Source organism: Neltuma alba, unplaced genomic scaffold (assembly GCF_004799145.2).
Source record: "Neltuma alba isolate B1F8T4 unplaced genomic scaffold, ASM479914v2 tig00011654_pilon, whole genome shotgun sequence".
Taxonomy (NCBI): domain Eukaryota; kingdom Viridiplantae; phylum Streptophyta; class Magnoliopsida; order Fabales; family Fabaceae; genus Neltuma; species Neltuma alba.
Genome location: NW_021636301.1, coordinates 588,240 through 606,764, shown reverse-complemented (window position 1 = coordinate 606,764; position 18,525 = coordinate 588,240). Strand labels below are relative to the sequence as shown.

The following is an 18,525-nucleotide window of genomic DNA, read 5'->3' as shown; positions in this document are numbered from 1 at the left end:
TGTGCCTAAGGTTGTGAAGAGAACAAACTGGAAGATGGATGATAAGGAAAAATTTTTCATCACTGTCTCCAAAATGTGCAGTTCAGCTGATGGTGACAAGTAAGCCTTTTATTGCTATTAAATAAATGTGAATGAAACTTTTTCTGGCCTGTCTAAGCAAAATGAATACTTGATCTGCAGGAGGTTGGTTGAGTTGTATGACTTCCATGTAACTCGTGATGATCTAAGGTCATTGGGTGGAATGCATAGAGTTAGTAACCATGTAATGAAATCTCCACCTGATTAGCTATTGTGTATAACAGATGCTGTGTAAGCTTAAGCTTAAAAATTTTGTCATGTGTCAAACAGGTCATGTCAATGGTGTGCCACATGCTGATGGGAGAAATAAAAGAGGGGGGTGGACAAGTTAGACGACACATATTTGATGCCTACTTTATGGTAAGGTTGCTGTAACATTACTTAATTTCAGTGATAGTTTATGTCAATATGCTTATGGTGTCATATTTTGCAGTCAAAACTTTGTAGTCCAGGGTGGAGTGTTGCAGTGAGCAAGAAGGAACTACAAGAGGAACATGTTGGTTATAACATTGGGGATTGTGACTTGATTTTGAGACCAGCACTTGTAGACCAACATCGGTTCTGCTTTGTGCTGGAGCCGAAGGTCATGAACTTCTATATGCTGGATTCACTGAATATATGTTAGCGGGCAGCCAAAGAAAAAGAACAAGCAGAAGGGAACAATTGTTGACGATATGGAAAAGTTCCACAACATTTGTGTATGTACCAATTATTGTTTATAATTAATCTGTGAAATTTTTATTTCATTGATTGTTATTGTTTTATCCAGCGGGACCGGTTTCACGATATTATAGAGTTGGTTCAGCCAAAGTTGATTGGGAAGAAGCCAAAGCCTGATATAATCTATCTTGATGTTGCAAAATAAAACAACATGTGAGTGTGATTAACTTTTTTGTTCTTTAAATTGATTGGTTGGCTGGATGTTGTTGGGCAAAATTGTTAACATGTCATGACATGCTGTGTGCAGCAAGGACTGTGGAGTCTATGTTATGCTATGGTTAAAATCGTGGCATCCACAGGCAGCGCTTAATTATACTCCTGTACGTTTTATGTAATTAATGATTGTTTGTTGTGATTGATTATTGCCCTATGTGACGAGGGATTTAATGTCTGTGCAGGATCAAGTGGCTCAATTTAGGCGTGATCTAATGTGGTGGATGGTTAATCATCCTAACAATGCATGTCGTGATGCTGCCTTAACACTGTTGGAGGAACAAGAAGATATTAGAAAAAGCAAACGACAGCGATCAACTCAATAGGAGTGTCAAGAATTAGTATTTACATGTGTATAGGACAAGTTGGAAAGGTTTCTTCAATAGTAACCATGTAATTTCATAGGGGATGATGTTGTACCGGTAATGTACATGTTCAAATTCTGGGTGATTATCAAGTTACGACTTGTTATTAAGTTGAGTATCTAGATCTATTTAAAGGATGACTATAACATTTTAATCGTTACCTATATTCGTTTAAGCAAATAACTAGTCACTCATTCGTAGTTAGTGGTGCGCAATGAATAATCATATTCATTCACTAGTTCGATTTGAGGAAGCACTAGAAGTGTGTACTCATTACCTACATCTGTGTAGAAAATAATTACTTACTATATCAACGTATGCAGGAATGCCCCATGAGGAGTTTCATTGTGATTCAGTAAAAGTGATTAGGTTATTACCCACAGCTAATCAACAATTCACTAGAAGTGTTTAGGCATTACCTACATCGGTGTAGACAATAACTACTTACTATATCAACGTACGCAGGAATGCCCCATGAGGAGTTTCATTGTGATTCAGTAAAAGTGATGAGGTTATTACCCACAGCTGATCAACAATTCACTAGAAGTGTTTAGGCATTACCTACATCGGTGTAGAAAATAACTACTTACTATATCAATGTACGCAGAAATGGCCCCATGAGGAGTTTCATTGTGATTCAGTAAAAGTGATGAGGTTATTACCCACAGCTGATCAACAATTCACTAGAAGTGTTTAGGCATTACCTACATCGGTGTAGAAAATAACTACTTACTATATAAACGTAGGCAGAAATGGCCCATGAGGAGTTTTATTGTGATTCAATAGAAGTGATGAGGTTATTACCCACAGCTGATCAACAATTCACTAGAAGTGTTTAGGCATTACCTACATGCACGTCTGTCATGCACCAATAACTACTCATAGTAGCATAATTGCAGATAGGAAAAATAACATGACAGCAAATGCATCACAACTACAACAATAGAATAGAGAATAACAACATCACTTTAGTCATTAACCAACAATCATCAAATACATCACAATAACTGATTTACATATGTTTCATGACAAGTGGACATTAAGATGATGCTTCCACTTAATGTTTCATTGTCAAGGACATTACCCACCCAACCATCCACAGTATTTACAATGATATAACAATAACAGTTAAAGCATTGACCAACAAAAAACATACCCAACAACATAATGCCAATATGGCCATTAACCAAAAACCAACATGGCCAATACATTAAACTATTTACATTTTTTCAATCAAAAAAATGGCCCAACAATGCTAACAAAAAAATGACGCATCACATGGTGTACATCCCAAATCAACTTGGATTTGGGTTTTTGCACGTTCTTCTTGTATGTCCAACTTGATGATATTGAGTATAGCGGTATATCTTTTTGTCTTGGTATTGTGACTCATGCCTTGTAATCTTAGGCCTTTCAGGATCCCGACTTGTGATTGGGGGTTGCAGTAAAATTTGATTACATATATTCTCCATCCTATAGTCATTTATATTTGGCATGTCAATTGTGACCACCGGAGTCATGCACCTCCCATAAATCTTCTGCTGACATGAAAATTTGTACCATCCCTCAATATAATCATAAATATCACCATGGACAGTTTTCATCGCTGCACAAGCATGCCTACATGGAATCCCTGTCATCTGCCACTCTGCACAACTACAATAGTGCAAGCTGAGACTCACTCGGTGGTGTCCACGTGAGGTTTGGACATTGACATTTCCCCTACCATAATTTGTTGTAATGAACTGCTTACTAACCTCCACATTTTCCTTTACTTTGGTCTCTATCTTTGGCCCTATACAACTCTTCCATTTTGTCATTGCCACACTTGATGCTTGCATCTTTTTCGCAACTTTCTCACGATGCTCATGAATCATTTGGGCTACATTGTGCTTTCTTTCCTTGACCATCCAAGCATTGAATGATTCAGCAATATTGGTCGTTATATTATCCCATCGTTTATATGGGAACTTGCTCACAGCCCACTTATCTACATCCCAATGATTGTTAACCCAGTCAAATAACTCTGGAGAGAACTCCCTCATTTCTGCCATTGCCTTGTCAAATTCATTGTCAACCCTAGCCCATGCAATTTTATTAAGAAGCATTAATGCATCCTCTTTGGAGCGTGTTCTGCTCCTTTTACCTCTGTTCAATTTGAGCTACTCTGCACTAAAGTTCTCTTTAACGTGCCTATAACAATACGCATGTCTGTCAGAATCGAACACTGATTGTACAGCTCCTATTATGGCATTATGACGGTCTGACACAATAGTTAATGGCTTTGAGCCAACTATCTTTTTAATCATAGACATAAACCAAGTCCAGTCATCAATTGTCTCTCCCTTTACAATAGCCATTGCAAAAGGCAACAACTCATTATTTGCATCATATGCCGAACCTGCGAGGAGTGTTCCCTTATATGGTCCAGATAAATGAGTTCCGTCAACATACAGAACGGGTCTAGTACCAGCCAAGAAACCCTCTATACAACACCCGTATGCGATGAACACACGCTCAAATCTGTAGTTAGGACCAGCTACCCATTCAGCTACTATTTTCTCATCGGTTTCCTTCAGCCTTTGGCATATCCATGGTATTAACATATATGAATGTTCAGGTCTACCATGTATGTCTTCTATTGCCTTCTCCTTCGCCCTATATGCCTGTTTGTATGTAACATTCATACCATATTCTGTTTGCAATTTTGTCCTTATTTCACTTGCCCGCTTGTCAGCATGGTTCCTCACCTCATCGATAATTATACAGGATGTCATATTAGATCTTGCACACCGTCTAACTTGCAAATTATCTTGGGCACTATGGGCATGCTCATTAATGAATGTGGTGACACGAAGATATGGAACATTCTTCCCCAATGCACTTGCACATATTTTCCATGGACAACCTTCCACTTTGCAAATGACAGACATTCTCTCTTTGCTGTTCCTCGAAAATTTAAGCTTAAAGTTATGTGCGATGCTAAACTTGTACAAATACTCCCTAAACAAACCAGCATGTGCAATTTTTTGCCCCATGCCTGTAAAAAGTTCCAACCATTTACTATAGTTCATCTCAGTAATTTGTGCCACTGCATTCCCTCCACTGGAGCCTGGGCCTTCATGCGGGCCATCACTGCCTACATGTGAGCCACTTGGGACTTGATAAGGAATGCATTCAGCAGTACTTTCATGACTCACGTGCTCATAATCATTTCCCAAACTGATATAAGATACAGCCATTTCCTGGCGTGACAATCCCAACCATCTTTCAATTTTGGATCTGCATACATGATAACTACAACTGTTAGCACATTGACAACATCTGTTCCTACATTCACTACATTAGCACAGCAAATAGCGACTTACACCAGCAAAGATTTTTTTACTTACATTTGTGTATCAGTCATCTCATGTGGTTCTGTCTCAATTCTGCATGCACGATCACTACATTTATTAGCATATTAACAATATCTGTTCCCATATTAACTACATTAGCACAGCAAATATCAACTTCCACCAGAAAATATTTTTTTACTTACCTCTGTGCATCATTCATCTCAGGTAGTTCTGTCTCAATTCTGCATGCACGATAACTACATTTGTTAGTATATTGACAACATCTATTCTTACATTCACTACATTAGCACAACAAATAGCAACTTACACCAGCAAAGATTTTTTTACTTACATTTGTGCATCAGTCATCTCATGTGGTTCTGTCTCAATTCTGCATGCACGATCACTACATTTGTTAGCATATTAACAACATCTGTTCCTACATTCACTACATTAGCACAGCAAATATCAACTTCCACCAGGAAATATTTTTTTACTTACCTCTGTGCATCATTCATCTCAGGCGGTTCTGTCTCAATTCTGCATGCACGATCACTATATTTGTTAGCATATTAACAACATCTGTTCCTACATTCACTACATTAGCACAGCAAATAGCAACTTACACTAGCAAAAATTTTTTTACTTACATTTGTGCATTAGTCATCTCATGTGGTTCTGTCTCAATTCTGTATGGACGATCACTACATTTGTTAGCATATTAACAATATCTGTTCTCACATTAACTACATTAGCACAACAAATAACACCTTCAACCAGAAGAAATTTATAACTTACATTTCTTGATCATTGATTTTATGTCTTTCAGTCTCATTACCTTTCAATGATACATACACATGCGCAATGATGTCATTATGCACAAAAATATTTCTAGCTCCGCCATCATCAACAAGATCAATTAATGTCCTCTCATCATACTTGACAGTATACTTCATGTCCCAACTGCTACCATCATAACCACTGCATTCTGATATAGTTGCCCTTAAATCTTCAAGTGTCATTCTATCTTTTATCGTTTTGCATGTACTCTACCTCCATGATATCTAACTTGACCTTTAGGACTAATAACAAATTCTCCATCTACATGAAAGTAACAAAATAATTCCTTCCCAGGAGTGGAGCCAATATTACAATTCATTGTGCAAGCTAAGCTGAAACAAATGAATAATCATTATGTTAGTTCACCGATAATGATATTTTGTCACTTCTTTAAATAAAGATAAATAACAGTACCTCTTCACTCATTAACAACTTTAGTTTAAGATTTCACACTTTAACACTAGCTATTAACTATAATATCCACCCTATCATAACTGTCATGCCTCAAACTTCAATGTCATGCAATCAGCTTCGACTTTCTCCCAAAAACAATCCTCCATTCCCCAACACTAATCATTGTAAACCCTACCAAAAAGCAACAAACCCCTATGGATAAATGCTTCAGCTCAGGCAAATAAAAATACGAACTTCACTGTCACCAACGAAACGCTACAAGTACGCATGCTTCGACCTTCGTACGTAACCCAATTTACTGTATCAGCTTCGTCGGAAAAAACGTTGATAGACCCATATTGATAAATGATCATGGTAGGGGATGAAAAGAGGAAGATTGTGGTGCATAAAATTACTTCACTTGCTTTTTTCAACCTCATTCAGATTTCAAGCCCAAGAACGTGTACCCAACCATACCCACAATCACAATACTTCAAAATGAAGAACAAAACCACCGTGATTAAACCCCAGGATGAATAGACGAAAACTGTGGTGTGAGAAATTACTAACCTTGCTTGCTTCAACCACCTTCCAAGGTCCCACCGTCAAACATTCTCCATCTTTCTGCGGTATAATTCTACAGAGCCATAAGTGTCATCGACATTTCCTTGCTTCAGTATAATTCTTTTTGCTTTTACATCAGAAGGCCAAATTTGTCTATTTGCCCTCATTTTGCAAATGACAGATTGGGTCAATGACCCAATCTGTCATTTTCACAATTCAGGACCCAATCTGGAATTGTATATATTAGAGTGGCTTTATCTGTCATTTTCCCTATTATCAGTCGTTGATTTGTAGGGAGAAATTTTGATTATTTTTATTTGCCCCTTGTACTCTTTTTAATGTTTCATTTTTAATTCTGTTCCTATTAATTATAGTAAAAGTAAGAAAAAAATAAGTGAGAAAAAATATATTAATATTTAGATAAAAGCTAATTTTTTAATCAATTTAATGCTGCCATTCATTGGTACGTGAGAAATTGATGAAGAATATATTGCTAAAGTAAAATTGGTAAGCTTCAGGAGGATTAGTCTCTCGCTATCGGCTAGGGATACCACCTAGTTTCTACCCAAAAAAAAAAAGTAGAAAATTAATGCAGAGCATCAGAGGCCCCTTCCCCTTCGCATGACCGTTCCCGGCAAAGCTTATTTCAACCTCAGGTCTCTTCATCTGCTACACTGTCGCCAAGCATAAGGCCGACAAATCCTCAACGAACCGAACGAAGTGCGAAATTTCCAGACTGCGAGATTTTTATAAAGCGTCCAATTTTACACTGAAGAACTACTACCAACAACATTAAATTGAAAACTCGTTATCTTAGTTCATACTGAACTGGTTCCGTCTACTCCTCAAAAGCAACGTTTGCGCTTGGAGAGAGCGAATGTGAAGATGTTAGAAGCTAAGAGTCTGAAGAAAGCAGTGGTTCCATCTACTCTTATTCAAGACCCATCTCCTGGAAGCCTGCAGTCTACTCGCCTCGCTCTCCATGTAAAAAGTCCTCGTCTGAAACTTTGTCACGGATGATTTACTTTCTGCCTCCCTATTTGCTCTTACATTCTTAGTTCATTTGTCAGGTTAGCGAAGACCCAAGATTCAGTTTTGTATACATAGCTTCCGGCTATGACATCTTTAAGCTCCAGGTATCTAGTAATGACTTGTGGCGTTTGCATATGTGAGAGGGAGAATGACCGCATTTGTCAGTTTATGGTCCTGGGCAACTGATTAGATTAATAAAGTTAAGCATCATTGTTTGGCTTTCTTTTGATTTTTTTTCCTTCTTATTAATGCATCCAAATTCATGGTTATTGTGATGAGCAAAGTTATTTGGTGTGGTGTATACATGGAATAACACAGGCTTGGGCTGAATAATGCTTTGTTGCGGAACATTTAATGCTAGTTGTTACAGGCAATGATCTTGTTTTTATAGACTTAGTCATATTCTGTTTTACTTGAGCCTCCTGCGGTTATAAACTAATTATTTCTTTTCTTCTTAAATTTATTTACTTTCTAGATCACACTGGAAGAATCTTCAGTTTGTAAAGGAAAAGAAGGTCTTTTGATCCCTGAACAGACTGAGGTATGAAGTCCCATGTACTACAGGGGAAAGCATTAGCATTATGCCTCAGATCCTTTTATGGGATGTTTCTTGTGCTCAGTTTCTTAGTTTTCCTGTTATTTGTTAATATGGTGATTGGTGAATTTTTGTCTTCTTGTCTCTGGTAGGTTGTTGACTCATCATTAGTCAACCGCTGCCCTCATCGTTCAGAAATTCAGAGTATTGTTCTTGCTGAAGCTGGAAGTATGCAACTTATGTCTTACAATTATGACTTAATAATTTCTTCAGTCTTCTTAGCACTTAGTTCTTACAATGCATTTCATTTAGCGTAAAAGTTTAGATAGATTCTCTATGTACCTGATTCAAAGTAGCCAATTAGCATTAGCATATTTCCTGGAAACGGATGCATATCAACACGGCTTTGGACCCTGAATCAAATGTCGAACAATATTTTATTATGTGAGATTGAATGTTGAAATGTTTCTCGCCTTGTAACATTCTGATTGTTTTATAACACTACTATGAGTTATTTTATTTGAAATATTGTACTTCTATTTTTCCTTTTGTTAATCTTTTTGTTGGATACCTTATTAATCAAGTGGTGCTAAAGTCTTTCTTTCGATTTTGTTATTCTATCATAAAGCTTTTGCTATCTATATGCCATTTTATAACTGATATAAGAACACTTTCACCTAATATACTTAAATGTTTGTATTTCCTGTATATTTGTCAGTACTATAAGTTTTAATTGGTGATACCAGAAAGACAGTAAATGCTCTACAATATGTAGAAACAGTAATTATGACTAGTTTTATGTGTCTTCAGCTCTTGATAACTGTAATTAGCTATTAAGTCCCTCTTCAGCTTTGGGAAAAATTTCTCTGACTGAGAATGTAGCTTTATGCAATATTCGCTTTTTGAGTATGTATTTTTTTCACCCAATTTGATAGTTATGGAACAAAGAAGTTGAATAAGTAGTTGGTTGAACTATATTCAGCATGGTAACAGTTCAACATAACTACATTGAATAAAATGTTTGTTGATGCTTTGAAATGAAACTTATATGGACAGAAACTTCCAGTATTGGTCCAAATAATTAATTTTTTCCCTAGTATTTCAGTATCTTAACATGCTAACATAATTTAGGTCAATATATATGCACTGTTCTATATGTTAACTTACTATATTTTTCAGGTCATGGCTACTTAACATTAGGAATTGTGGATTCTTACGGTCATCTTATTGTATCAAAGTCAGATCCTTTGGGTAAAGGTACACTTTTTTCCCCTTGTCAATATTGTCATTCGGAATTATTTACGTTGAAGAAGGAAAACTAGTGATTTTTTTCCAAATTTCTTTACCATATATTAACTCCTTGTGTTTTTAATTGAGAGTGGAATTTGGATGGAAGTGCCTACTTGAAGGTTTTTCAATGTACAAGTGCTTGATTGATAGAGTTAGAAGTTCATAGTGGGAGATTTCTGAAGTTCAAGTGATTAATTTTCGCAAGATTAAAGTTTAAGTAATACTTTCCCAAAAGGTAAAAGTTAAATGAGATATAATTTATCTTTTTCTTTCATGTACCTATTAAAAGGTCTTCAGTACAATTTATCTTCGAGAATGCATTGGTTGTATTCTAGTTTATGATGTGTCTAATTCATTGGATTAATGGTTAGATTCACCTGATTGGTGGCTTTTAAGTTCTGACATGTCGAGAGGGAGAAATAAATATGATTGGATTCTGTGAACCTTAGCCATACTCTTTTTCATTTCATTTTAAATGTTAATATCAGCAAGAAAATTTATTATTAAACTTTTTCTCTTGCTGGCATCTGTGTATATGCAGATCTTGACAGGCTTACATACTCAGTGTCACCTAATGACTATGGAATTGGAGAAGGAAGTTGGTCAGGACTCTGCTTTAGCCCAAATCAATGTTTTATGGTGAGCTCTGATGGACAAATTTAAGAATTTCACATACTTTTGTTGCCCAGGTTATGGCATTTAGTTTTTCTATCTCATGGTTTTTATGCCTCAAAGTATGATTATAGAAAACCAGACTTCATTTATAGTTCAAAATAATAGATGCTGGGATTAATTTTTCAGATTAAATATTGTTTTCATCGCATATGATAATTTCCTGCTGATAGTGATCTGAAAGGTCTGTAATGTATGTTCTATTTGTAAATTCTTAGTCCTATCATTAAATCAATCAAATTGTACAGAAGCTGTAGCAGTAGCCATAACTTGAGTTAAAGAAGAAAATAAAATATCATATTATTTGGTATCCTTGTCTTGAAAAGTTATTAAAATTTTTAATGAAATGTCATTCCCTTGTATCTAGTCAAATGGAAAATACAAGAATGAGGAAAGAAGATGCTACCCTTTTAATTTTCTAGTTTTGACATTTGACCATTTACTTCCCTTTTTATGGGGTTTCCTGATGTGTTGATTGGCTGGTTTCTTCATCCAGGCTGCTGTTGCTCGCAGTTTTTGCAAAACCATTGACATTTATGATCAAGATATACACATTCGTACGTTCAGAATGTAAGGAAGCTGTAGGATGGTTAAATCTTCTTCCCAGTGTTTTTATACAATTTTAATATTTTGGAAATAAAATTATCTACTTCCATTTACTCCTCCATTCTTCCTTGTTTCAACATCTTCCAAATTGTTGTACTTTATTTTTATGGTATTCATTGTGACATCATACGAATAAAGATTTAATAAAACTCATTCCACTATCCCCTTCGTCTAGTACGCAGTAGCTCAAAATACATGGATATGGTAATGACTATGCCTTGGAGTCATTGACTTGTACTGATGCCAAATTTTGTATTTTAAACATTAAAGCTGTTGAACATTTCAAGTCATTCATTTTAAACTTTATCTTTTCTTTCATATCCCTTCCCATCCAGAATGCCATAATTTAATTAAATTGCTGCCAATGTAATTGATTGAATGCCATAATTTAATTAAAGGTCATGAATATATTACAGATAAAAATTGCAATAATTGATTGAATGTAGTTTGATTAGTGATTTCGTGGGTGGCATTTTGACAATGTAGTTAGTTAAAAAGGAAGAGTAGAAGAAAAGCTCCTGACTGTATTCTTACTGATTGTCTATTTAACTTCCAACTTACTTTCTAGTGCATGAAATATTTTCTCTCACAGTCACCCTTAAGTATCAAGATGTTTAACCTGCAGAATGCTCCATTGACAGAGTGTTTGTTTAAATTCACATTTTGTTATGAAGGCCCTCTTTATTTATCTCATTAATAGTAGTTTGGTTTGCTATGAAGGAAGTGTTCACTAATCAAGATTCTTGACCAGCTTAATCAACTTTTGCATGGCTTGTCTGAGAGAACTAAATTATTGCTATCATTTTTCTTGGCTTCATAGGATGGCAGGGTCTGATATTTTCCTTTTTGCCCCTATTTATGGATGACTTGTGCTTCTTCACCAAAAGGCCAAATCTTAATGGTGTAACTCGTACTAAATTTTTCATTTGTTAACATTTATATGTGATGGACCTGCAACTCGTGGGCCCAAGATGTTGATGAGCTATGGCAAGAAAATAAAGACAAGAGATTATGAAAGAGGAAGGGAGAGGGAATTGCCAATTGGGTGCTGCTACAAATTGTTGCACAATATGTACTGGGATGAGCTAGAAGAGAGAGTGAGAGAGTATTGCAAGAGAGAGGTTTATCAAAGGGGTTTAGAGGGGTCGGTAGATTCTAGCCTCTTGAATGCTAGGGAACCAGTGAGTTTGTGAGGGTGTGTTTTCTGTTATTCTCCTTATAGTTTTATGGTTAGACCCACACTCTGCCTGAATCATACCGTTTAAAAGCATTTTCAGTGCAAGTTCCATCAATTTGCATGGATGTCATTTAGTTAATTTGGTTTTCACAGGTTGTGGTGCCCTACTTCACTAAACTTTATGCAAAATGGAGTTAGTGGAGATGGAGGTTCTATCTTAGCTGTTACTGAAGGTTGCCAGGTAAATCCGTTAGCTTTGATGGCTTTTTTTCTATTTTGCCTTGGGATTGTCTTGAGTTCCCTCATTTTTTTTTTTTATTGTTTGCATATGTTTTAGTGCATCATCTGTTATTAAATTGCAGCTGACTATATGGGACTTGAGAATGAACGAGAATGGTGGTTGTATACGTCGAGTATGTGGTTCCCCTGGTGATATATACTATTCTGTTTGCAGTTCTTCAACTGGCAATCTTGCTGTGGGGGGAGCTGATCGCACACTGACCATTTATGATCCTCGCAGGTTAGTCACTGTTATGGTCTTATAGGAAACAAATACTGGAATTTGTTTAGGGATCATGACTCTGGGCTACTACACCTTGTTTGGCTCAACGGTGAGAAGGGAGCTTGTTTGGTTCATGAGGGAGGGGAGGGAAGCTAACTATAAAATAATTTTTTACCCTCATAAAATTTAAATTAATTTTTCTTTCATTTCAATTTATCATGAAATAAATATGTATAATACAATTTATCATTTTTGACTTAACATGTGAGAATTATTTTTAATCTATTATTTATTAGTTGAAAATAATTGCATAAAAATTGAACAAACTTAATATCATTTTTTAATAACAATAATTTTAACTTTTTTAATATTTAACAAGTATTTCTCAAATGCAACTATGATACCTAGCCAACAAATATTTGTGAAAAATTTATATCATTTTTTAATAACAATAATTATAACTTTTTTAATATTTAACAAGTATTTCTCAAACGCAACTATGATACCTAGCATGTGTTTGTGAAAAATTTATGCACATAAACTATTTGGCATAATTGCTTAAATTATTTGTCAATTGCTGAGACCTATGACATTACGAGCATGGGCAGTAATACAACCATTTTTAAAAAAGGAATACGTTTTGATTCCCTTTTCTAAGCACAACAAAAAAACTTGCATGGCTTGGCTCAACTTTTCTTCACAAACTTGTCTGCAGATATATTGATTGACCTAATCTTATACAATAAACAAATTGAAAGAGTATTCTTGTCTATATATATTACTATTAGAACTTTTATCACTTTACCATATCCAATGCATAATTAAAACATAAACTATAAGGAAAAACTATATTCATTGTCAAAATGCACTCGCAGATGATATTCATCATCAATATATATATTCATTAAAGTAGTTAAGGGGAATTAATTTATCATTACAAGAACAGTGACAATTGAGATGCAAGCATCATCTACATCAAGAAAAGGTCAAAACAGGACGCCACATTGAAACTAGATTGCTCCATTATGAGGATTTGAAGATCCAAACCCCATATCGATGATTATTGCTTTGTGGTATAGAGGTGGGCATTCTAAAACTGATCTCAACTTGATTACATCACTCATGAGATAGTTACAAGTCATGGGCATTTTGTCAGCGTCAAATCTGTATTCATTTATCGAAGCCCCTATTTGTTCTCCTTACATTTGTGGAATCTTGTGGCTGAAGCCCTTCTTTCTTTAAGTTTTTATAGAAAGAAAATCTATTTAAATTTTATAAGAGTAAAATAGTTAATTGATACTTAGCTCCCCTTGCTTCCATTCCCCTCCTAAACCAAACAAAATATTATTAAAATGCCTTCCCTCCGCTCCCTTCCAATCAATCTAAATAAGGGATCATTAAATTACTTCCTGCCCTCCTCTCTATCTCTCCCCTCATTTAAAACCCCTCCCTTCTCCTCCACTCCATTGAGCTAAAAAGAGTTGTTCGTAAATGTGTCGATAACATATATTGCTGATGGGAGTAGCATGCAGAAATCTTGATTACTTTTTGTTTGTTTACTTACTGCTCATTTTTATTAAGCAGAAGGTGCATAAAGGAAAATTTTGGTTTTTATTCGGGTGGGTGGGGGGAGGAAATGCTCATTTATTGTCACCTGAAGCAGATTGATCCTAACCTTGTAAATTATATCTCTAACGTAGATGGTCAGCTTTATCTAGATGGGTGCACTGTTCAAAATATGAGGTCAGTTTTAATGATGATTGCTGCTTTGGTCCTTCTTTACGTTTTGATTCTGTTTTTAATATTTTCTTGAAGGAATAATATGGGAGATGATGAGACCGTTTGGCTTTGTTGCTATTCTGCCATTATATACATTAATTTATGCAGAGAAGTGTGGGGAATGATGAACCATCGGAAACGAATTCTTTTGTTATTTTTCTCTACAAGGATTTGATTACAACTTAAGTGGTGTTAATTTCTTTGATCCCTGTGTACAAGTTCATACGATGACATGTATTGAAGTTGTGTATGTTCATAATTATTCTATGAAATAATTTATTTTTGTGGCTTGTCTCACTATGAGCACTCCATTTAGTTGATTTTATCCAATGATCATTTCTATTTCCATATATATTCCTCATGTAGCAGCATTTATGCTTGAGAAACACATACTTAGTGCAAAAAGTAAATGGCAAATTAATGTTTCTGTACTTCCATCACTAAATATATTCAAGCTGCTTGCGATTTAGTCATGCTAAATTACCCCATTAACTAGTAGCTCAGGGTCTTCAACCTCTTCAAAAGAGATGGCTTAAATTCAACCTGTCGAACATTATGAAACAGTAATATTTATTGCAAAAAGGGGGGGGGGGGATGAAAGTGGGGAAGGTTGTGGGCGGGAAATGAATGCTTTAGCTGATATGAGAGGACCTTTTGGCTGTGAAATAATCTACCTAGCTTTTTGCCAACTGCTTCAACTTTCCTTTTGCTATTTATTTCCTGTACAATTAAACTAGAAACAAGTTCTTTTTGGATCTTCCATTGCTGATATAGATGACTGTTGATTGCATTTCCACTATTGTGCTGCAGATAACGGGACTCGCTTTTTCAACAATTGACCCTAACTATATCTATGTACAAGGGATTGATTATAAGGTAATTCTTTCTCCAGTTTCTGATTTTAAATTATTGGTCTTATGGGTGCTATTTCACTTGAAAATTTAACTAATTTATGTGAAGTTGGATAGTAAATTAGTGACTTGAATCATGATATGGGTGAAGGTGGGATTATCCATTTGGATTGGCTTGCTTAAAATTTCGAACATCAGTGCTCATTATCACTCAATTTCAAAGCAAAATTAGTACTGTTGCTTATTAGATTTTGTTTCATATAATCATGTCTATTGTTATGTTGAGGAAATTAATAGGGGAACTATATTCTTTAAACATTGTAATTCATAGATATAATTAAATAGAGTGATAGTGATGACTTTATGTAAGGTTTTTTTGGCATATTTTATTGTCATCAATTTCTATCAGTTTACAGTGCTTACCTATTGCAATGATTTTTTCAAGTGGGGGTCAAACTCACTTTAACTAGGAGGAAATTTCAAGTTTTAATAATTTTCTTTTGATATATATCTTTGGTAATTGTCTTGCACTACCTTATTTTGTGACCTCAAGCATAAATGCAAATTCCCTGTGGGAAATCAAACTTAAATTAGATTTTATTGTATTTATTAGAGAACATTCACACACTGTATGCATTACCTCAAGCATTTATGACAATGATTGTTTTTTGCGTGTGCATTCGTGTGTTTGCTTGTGAACGAGTGCGTGTGAGTTTTTGCGCATGTGTGCGTGCCATATAGCCGACCTCAACTGGTGGGAAAAGACTTCTTGTTGTGGAATAATTTGTTTTAAACTTTTTATGTCCAACTACTAAAGGGTTGGCTGTTGATAGAATACAATGGTATAATATGGCTTGTTTTTGTTGTGTTGGCCAACTACCCAAGGCATCTTAGACATTTTTCTATCATACAAAATTAGTGTTTTATGTAGCATCTACAACCTCCCACGCTGAGTACCTTTTGGTTTGGACCAGATGTATGGCTACATGTTGCTCTTGATTCTCATAATGGTCTGAATTTCTGAGTCTCTAATGCAGGTCTTTTGTGGACAATGGAAAGAAAGCAACAAATTATTTTCCTTTAGAGGAGATTCAAACTGGCTCGGCTTTAGCAAGGTACTAAATATTCAGGGTTAATTATCCTTCAAATTTGTATGATTACATGAAAGTTGCATTGTATTTATCAATGATGAGAGATCCAAACTCTCAAGTAATTGAGTGATAAAGCCTATATAAAAAAAATATTTAAAATAATCTTAGTCTCCTGAAAATAAAATAAAAAATAAAAAATATAATTATCCTAAAATAATATAACTTTATCACAATCAAAATAAGGTGATTATGTCCTAACTGAAACAAAATACGTTAGATGATCTCAAAATAATAACATCGTTATTAGAAATAACTAAAAAAAAAAAAATGATAATCCTTCATTAAAATAAAACGGATAAAATCATTTAATAGAACCAAAGGTAGCTTCCAACTATATCTAAGCACAGACATCGATTGGAGCTAAATTACATTCGGTCTCTTTTAAACTCAACTTTTATTATCCTTTTCATTTGATGCTGGACATAACATTCCGTTTGATATCAATCCTGTTTGCTTTTTCTTAATTACTTTTCTTGTTATTGCAGATTGATCAAGTTTCACAAAATTCCAATATCACCAAATTTCATTGTTTACACCACCACCACTCACATGAAACTTGTTTATACCAACTTTAGTCTATTGAGCCGTCTTGAAATGATAATAATACTAATACGAAGAATTCCAAAGAATGTGGATATTCATGCTCACAGACAGACTCAGACAACCTCAAGCATACCACTACACTGGTCATCTTAGCTGATGGATTCACATCCCTTTGCTAACCTATCTATTGAAATGTGACCGAACTGTCTGCCCTAGCAAGGAAGATTTATTGCCAATAACAACTTTAGTACTAGGACTGTTTCATTATTCAGAAGCAGAGACAGAATTCAACATTCAACGTATACAAGTCCTTAGATAAAACAGTGGAACCAACGGTGACTGATTCAAGTAGAGCCAGCTATTTTTCTATTTCCCTGCAAGAGAGAAGTAACCAGGTCAAAAGTCGATATTAAATTCCTCTGAGAAGAGGATAAATGAACATTAATTTATTCAAAAACATGTCCACTGTCCTGATGTTCAAAAGGACGGGGAAAGACGAAGGAAAAATTAACATTTAAATCAAAGCAAACCATACCTAATGAGGTAAAATCAAAATTAGCACCTTTCGTTTCCTGCTTGTTCTTAAATCTGCAACAATAAGGTATATTATGCCCAGTTTCTTAAAATATTGGAACTGGCCTTTAAAAGCCCCTCCTCCTCGTCCTCCTCTTCCTCCTCTGCTTTTTCAGTTAAAAGTTGCCATCACACTTGTCATCTTTCTTGTTAATTTTGAGTTTAGGGGGTTTTCCCCTTTTGAGAATTCGCATTTTATTTGTTGTTAGACTTTGTGATAGGAAATTCACAGCAACAGAAGAAATGTTCCATTCTTGTAAAGATCCTCTTGACAAATAATTGCTGTCAAGTAATTTATCGTTTGCTTATTTTTCTGAGTGTTATATGAAAGCTATCACCAATATTATTAGCATAATATTTCATGTGTGACGTATTTTGGAATCTCTCTCATCTAATACGTGTTCCTAAAGTCGTTATATAATAATTAGCAAATTGAGCGGACAATCAATCAATTAATTGCTACTGTTTTTCAATTGAAGAAATCTTTAACGGAAAACAAAGAAACATTGGAAACTAATGCTCTTTCTGGGGATTAAAAAGTAGTTATTCATTTTCTTTTTTGCCCTAATCTGATATTATTTTTGTTGCAGTGCTCCAATATGGATGTTTTGGGTGGGTGGTGTGATTCAGGAAGCATATTCATCACTGATGTTGGTGGTGGGTTGAAATAAGCATCTGTTCAGTTACTGAAGGTGTAGTCTTATAGCTCTAGTGTAACCATAGTATGCATGGGGTAAATATTAGTCGGATTGCGTACACAATTTTCCCAGGCAATTTTGAGTTAAACATGAGAACGGCATTTCTAATCATTGCTCGTGAGCTAAGAGCATTGAATGAAATGGGCTTTGACTCTGCTTCACTTTTGAAACGGCCATTTCAAGCTCCCAAGGTTTGATATTGTTACTGTTACTTTTTTTTGGAAATATCTACATTTGCTTCCTGAAGAAGTGATGCTTATCTCTCTTGTACCAATGTATGTTAGTACTTGGTTAGACTTTTCACATATGGTATGGTGCCTTTATGATAGTTTTGTGGCCTGTAGATCACGGAGGCGCCCTTTTGTTCTACCGTTAGTTCATCGCGGTTCATTCTCTTTTGGCCCCTTCGATTCTTTTGGAGAAGTGGTTTAACTATTCTGGAATTTGCTATGGTGGGCGAGAACACAATCAGTATTTTAATCTCAATTCCTGCCTTATATTCTCTTTATACCTGCTAAGTTGAACTCGTGAGCTAAGTCTTACCGTGTGACTAATGACTCTTATGAGCTTCCCTCATTTGTGATGAAGACTAGCCAAAGTCGATG

At 35.2% G+C, this 18,525-nt stretch overlaps 2 protein-coding genes across 2 annotated transcripts; one reads left to right on the top strand and one right to left on the bottom strand.

Annotated features, from left to right (window-relative positions):
• Positions 1-2,671: 2,671 nt before the first annotated feature.
• Positions 2,672-3,430, bottom strand: LOC114716398 (uncharacterized). Its single transcript, XM_028901397.1, has one exon. It carries the CDS (start codon positions 3,428-3,430, stop codon positions 2,672-2,674), a length of 759 nt encoding a protein of 252 aa, XP_028757230.1.
• A 3,685-nt stretch (positions 3,431-7,115) lies between these two features.
• LOC114716408 (uncharacterized) lies at positions 7,116-18,227 on the top strand. Its single transcript, XM_028901416.1, has 13 exons — positions 7,116-7,495; positions 7,582-7,647; positions 8,019-8,084; positions 8,231-8,306; positions 9,258-9,335; positions 9,910-10,007; positions 10,537-10,610; positions 11,977-12,064; positions 12,186-12,343; positions 14,026-14,068; positions 14,915-14,980; positions 15,993-16,070; positions 17,813-18,227. The coding sequence occupies exons 1-13, from the start codon at positions 7,397-7,399 to the stop codon at positions 17,891-17,893; spliced, it is 1,071 nt and encodes a 356-aa protein (XP_028757249.1). The 5' UTR covers positions 7,116-7,396; the 3' UTR covers positions 17,894-18,227.
• The last annotated feature ends 298 nt before the right edge of the window (positions 18,228-18,525 follow it).

Coding starts and splice junctions, on each gene's coding strand:
- LOC114716398 (XM_028901397.1), bottom strand. CDS start 3,430: ATGGCAGAAATGAGGGAGTTCTCTCCAGAGTTATTTGACTGGGTTAAC.
- LOC114716408 (XM_028901416.1), top strand. CDS start 7,397: ATGTTAGAAGCTAAGAGTCTGAAGAAAGCAGTGGTTCCATCTACTCTT. Junction 10,611..11,976: donor CACATTCGTACGTTCAGAAT/GTAAGGAAGCTG, acceptor TGGTTTTCACAG/GTTGTGGTGCCCTACTTCAC. Junction 16,071..17,812: donor ACTGGCTCGGCTTTAGCAAG/GTACTAAATATT, acceptor TTTTTGTTGCAG/TGCTCCAATATGGATGTTTT.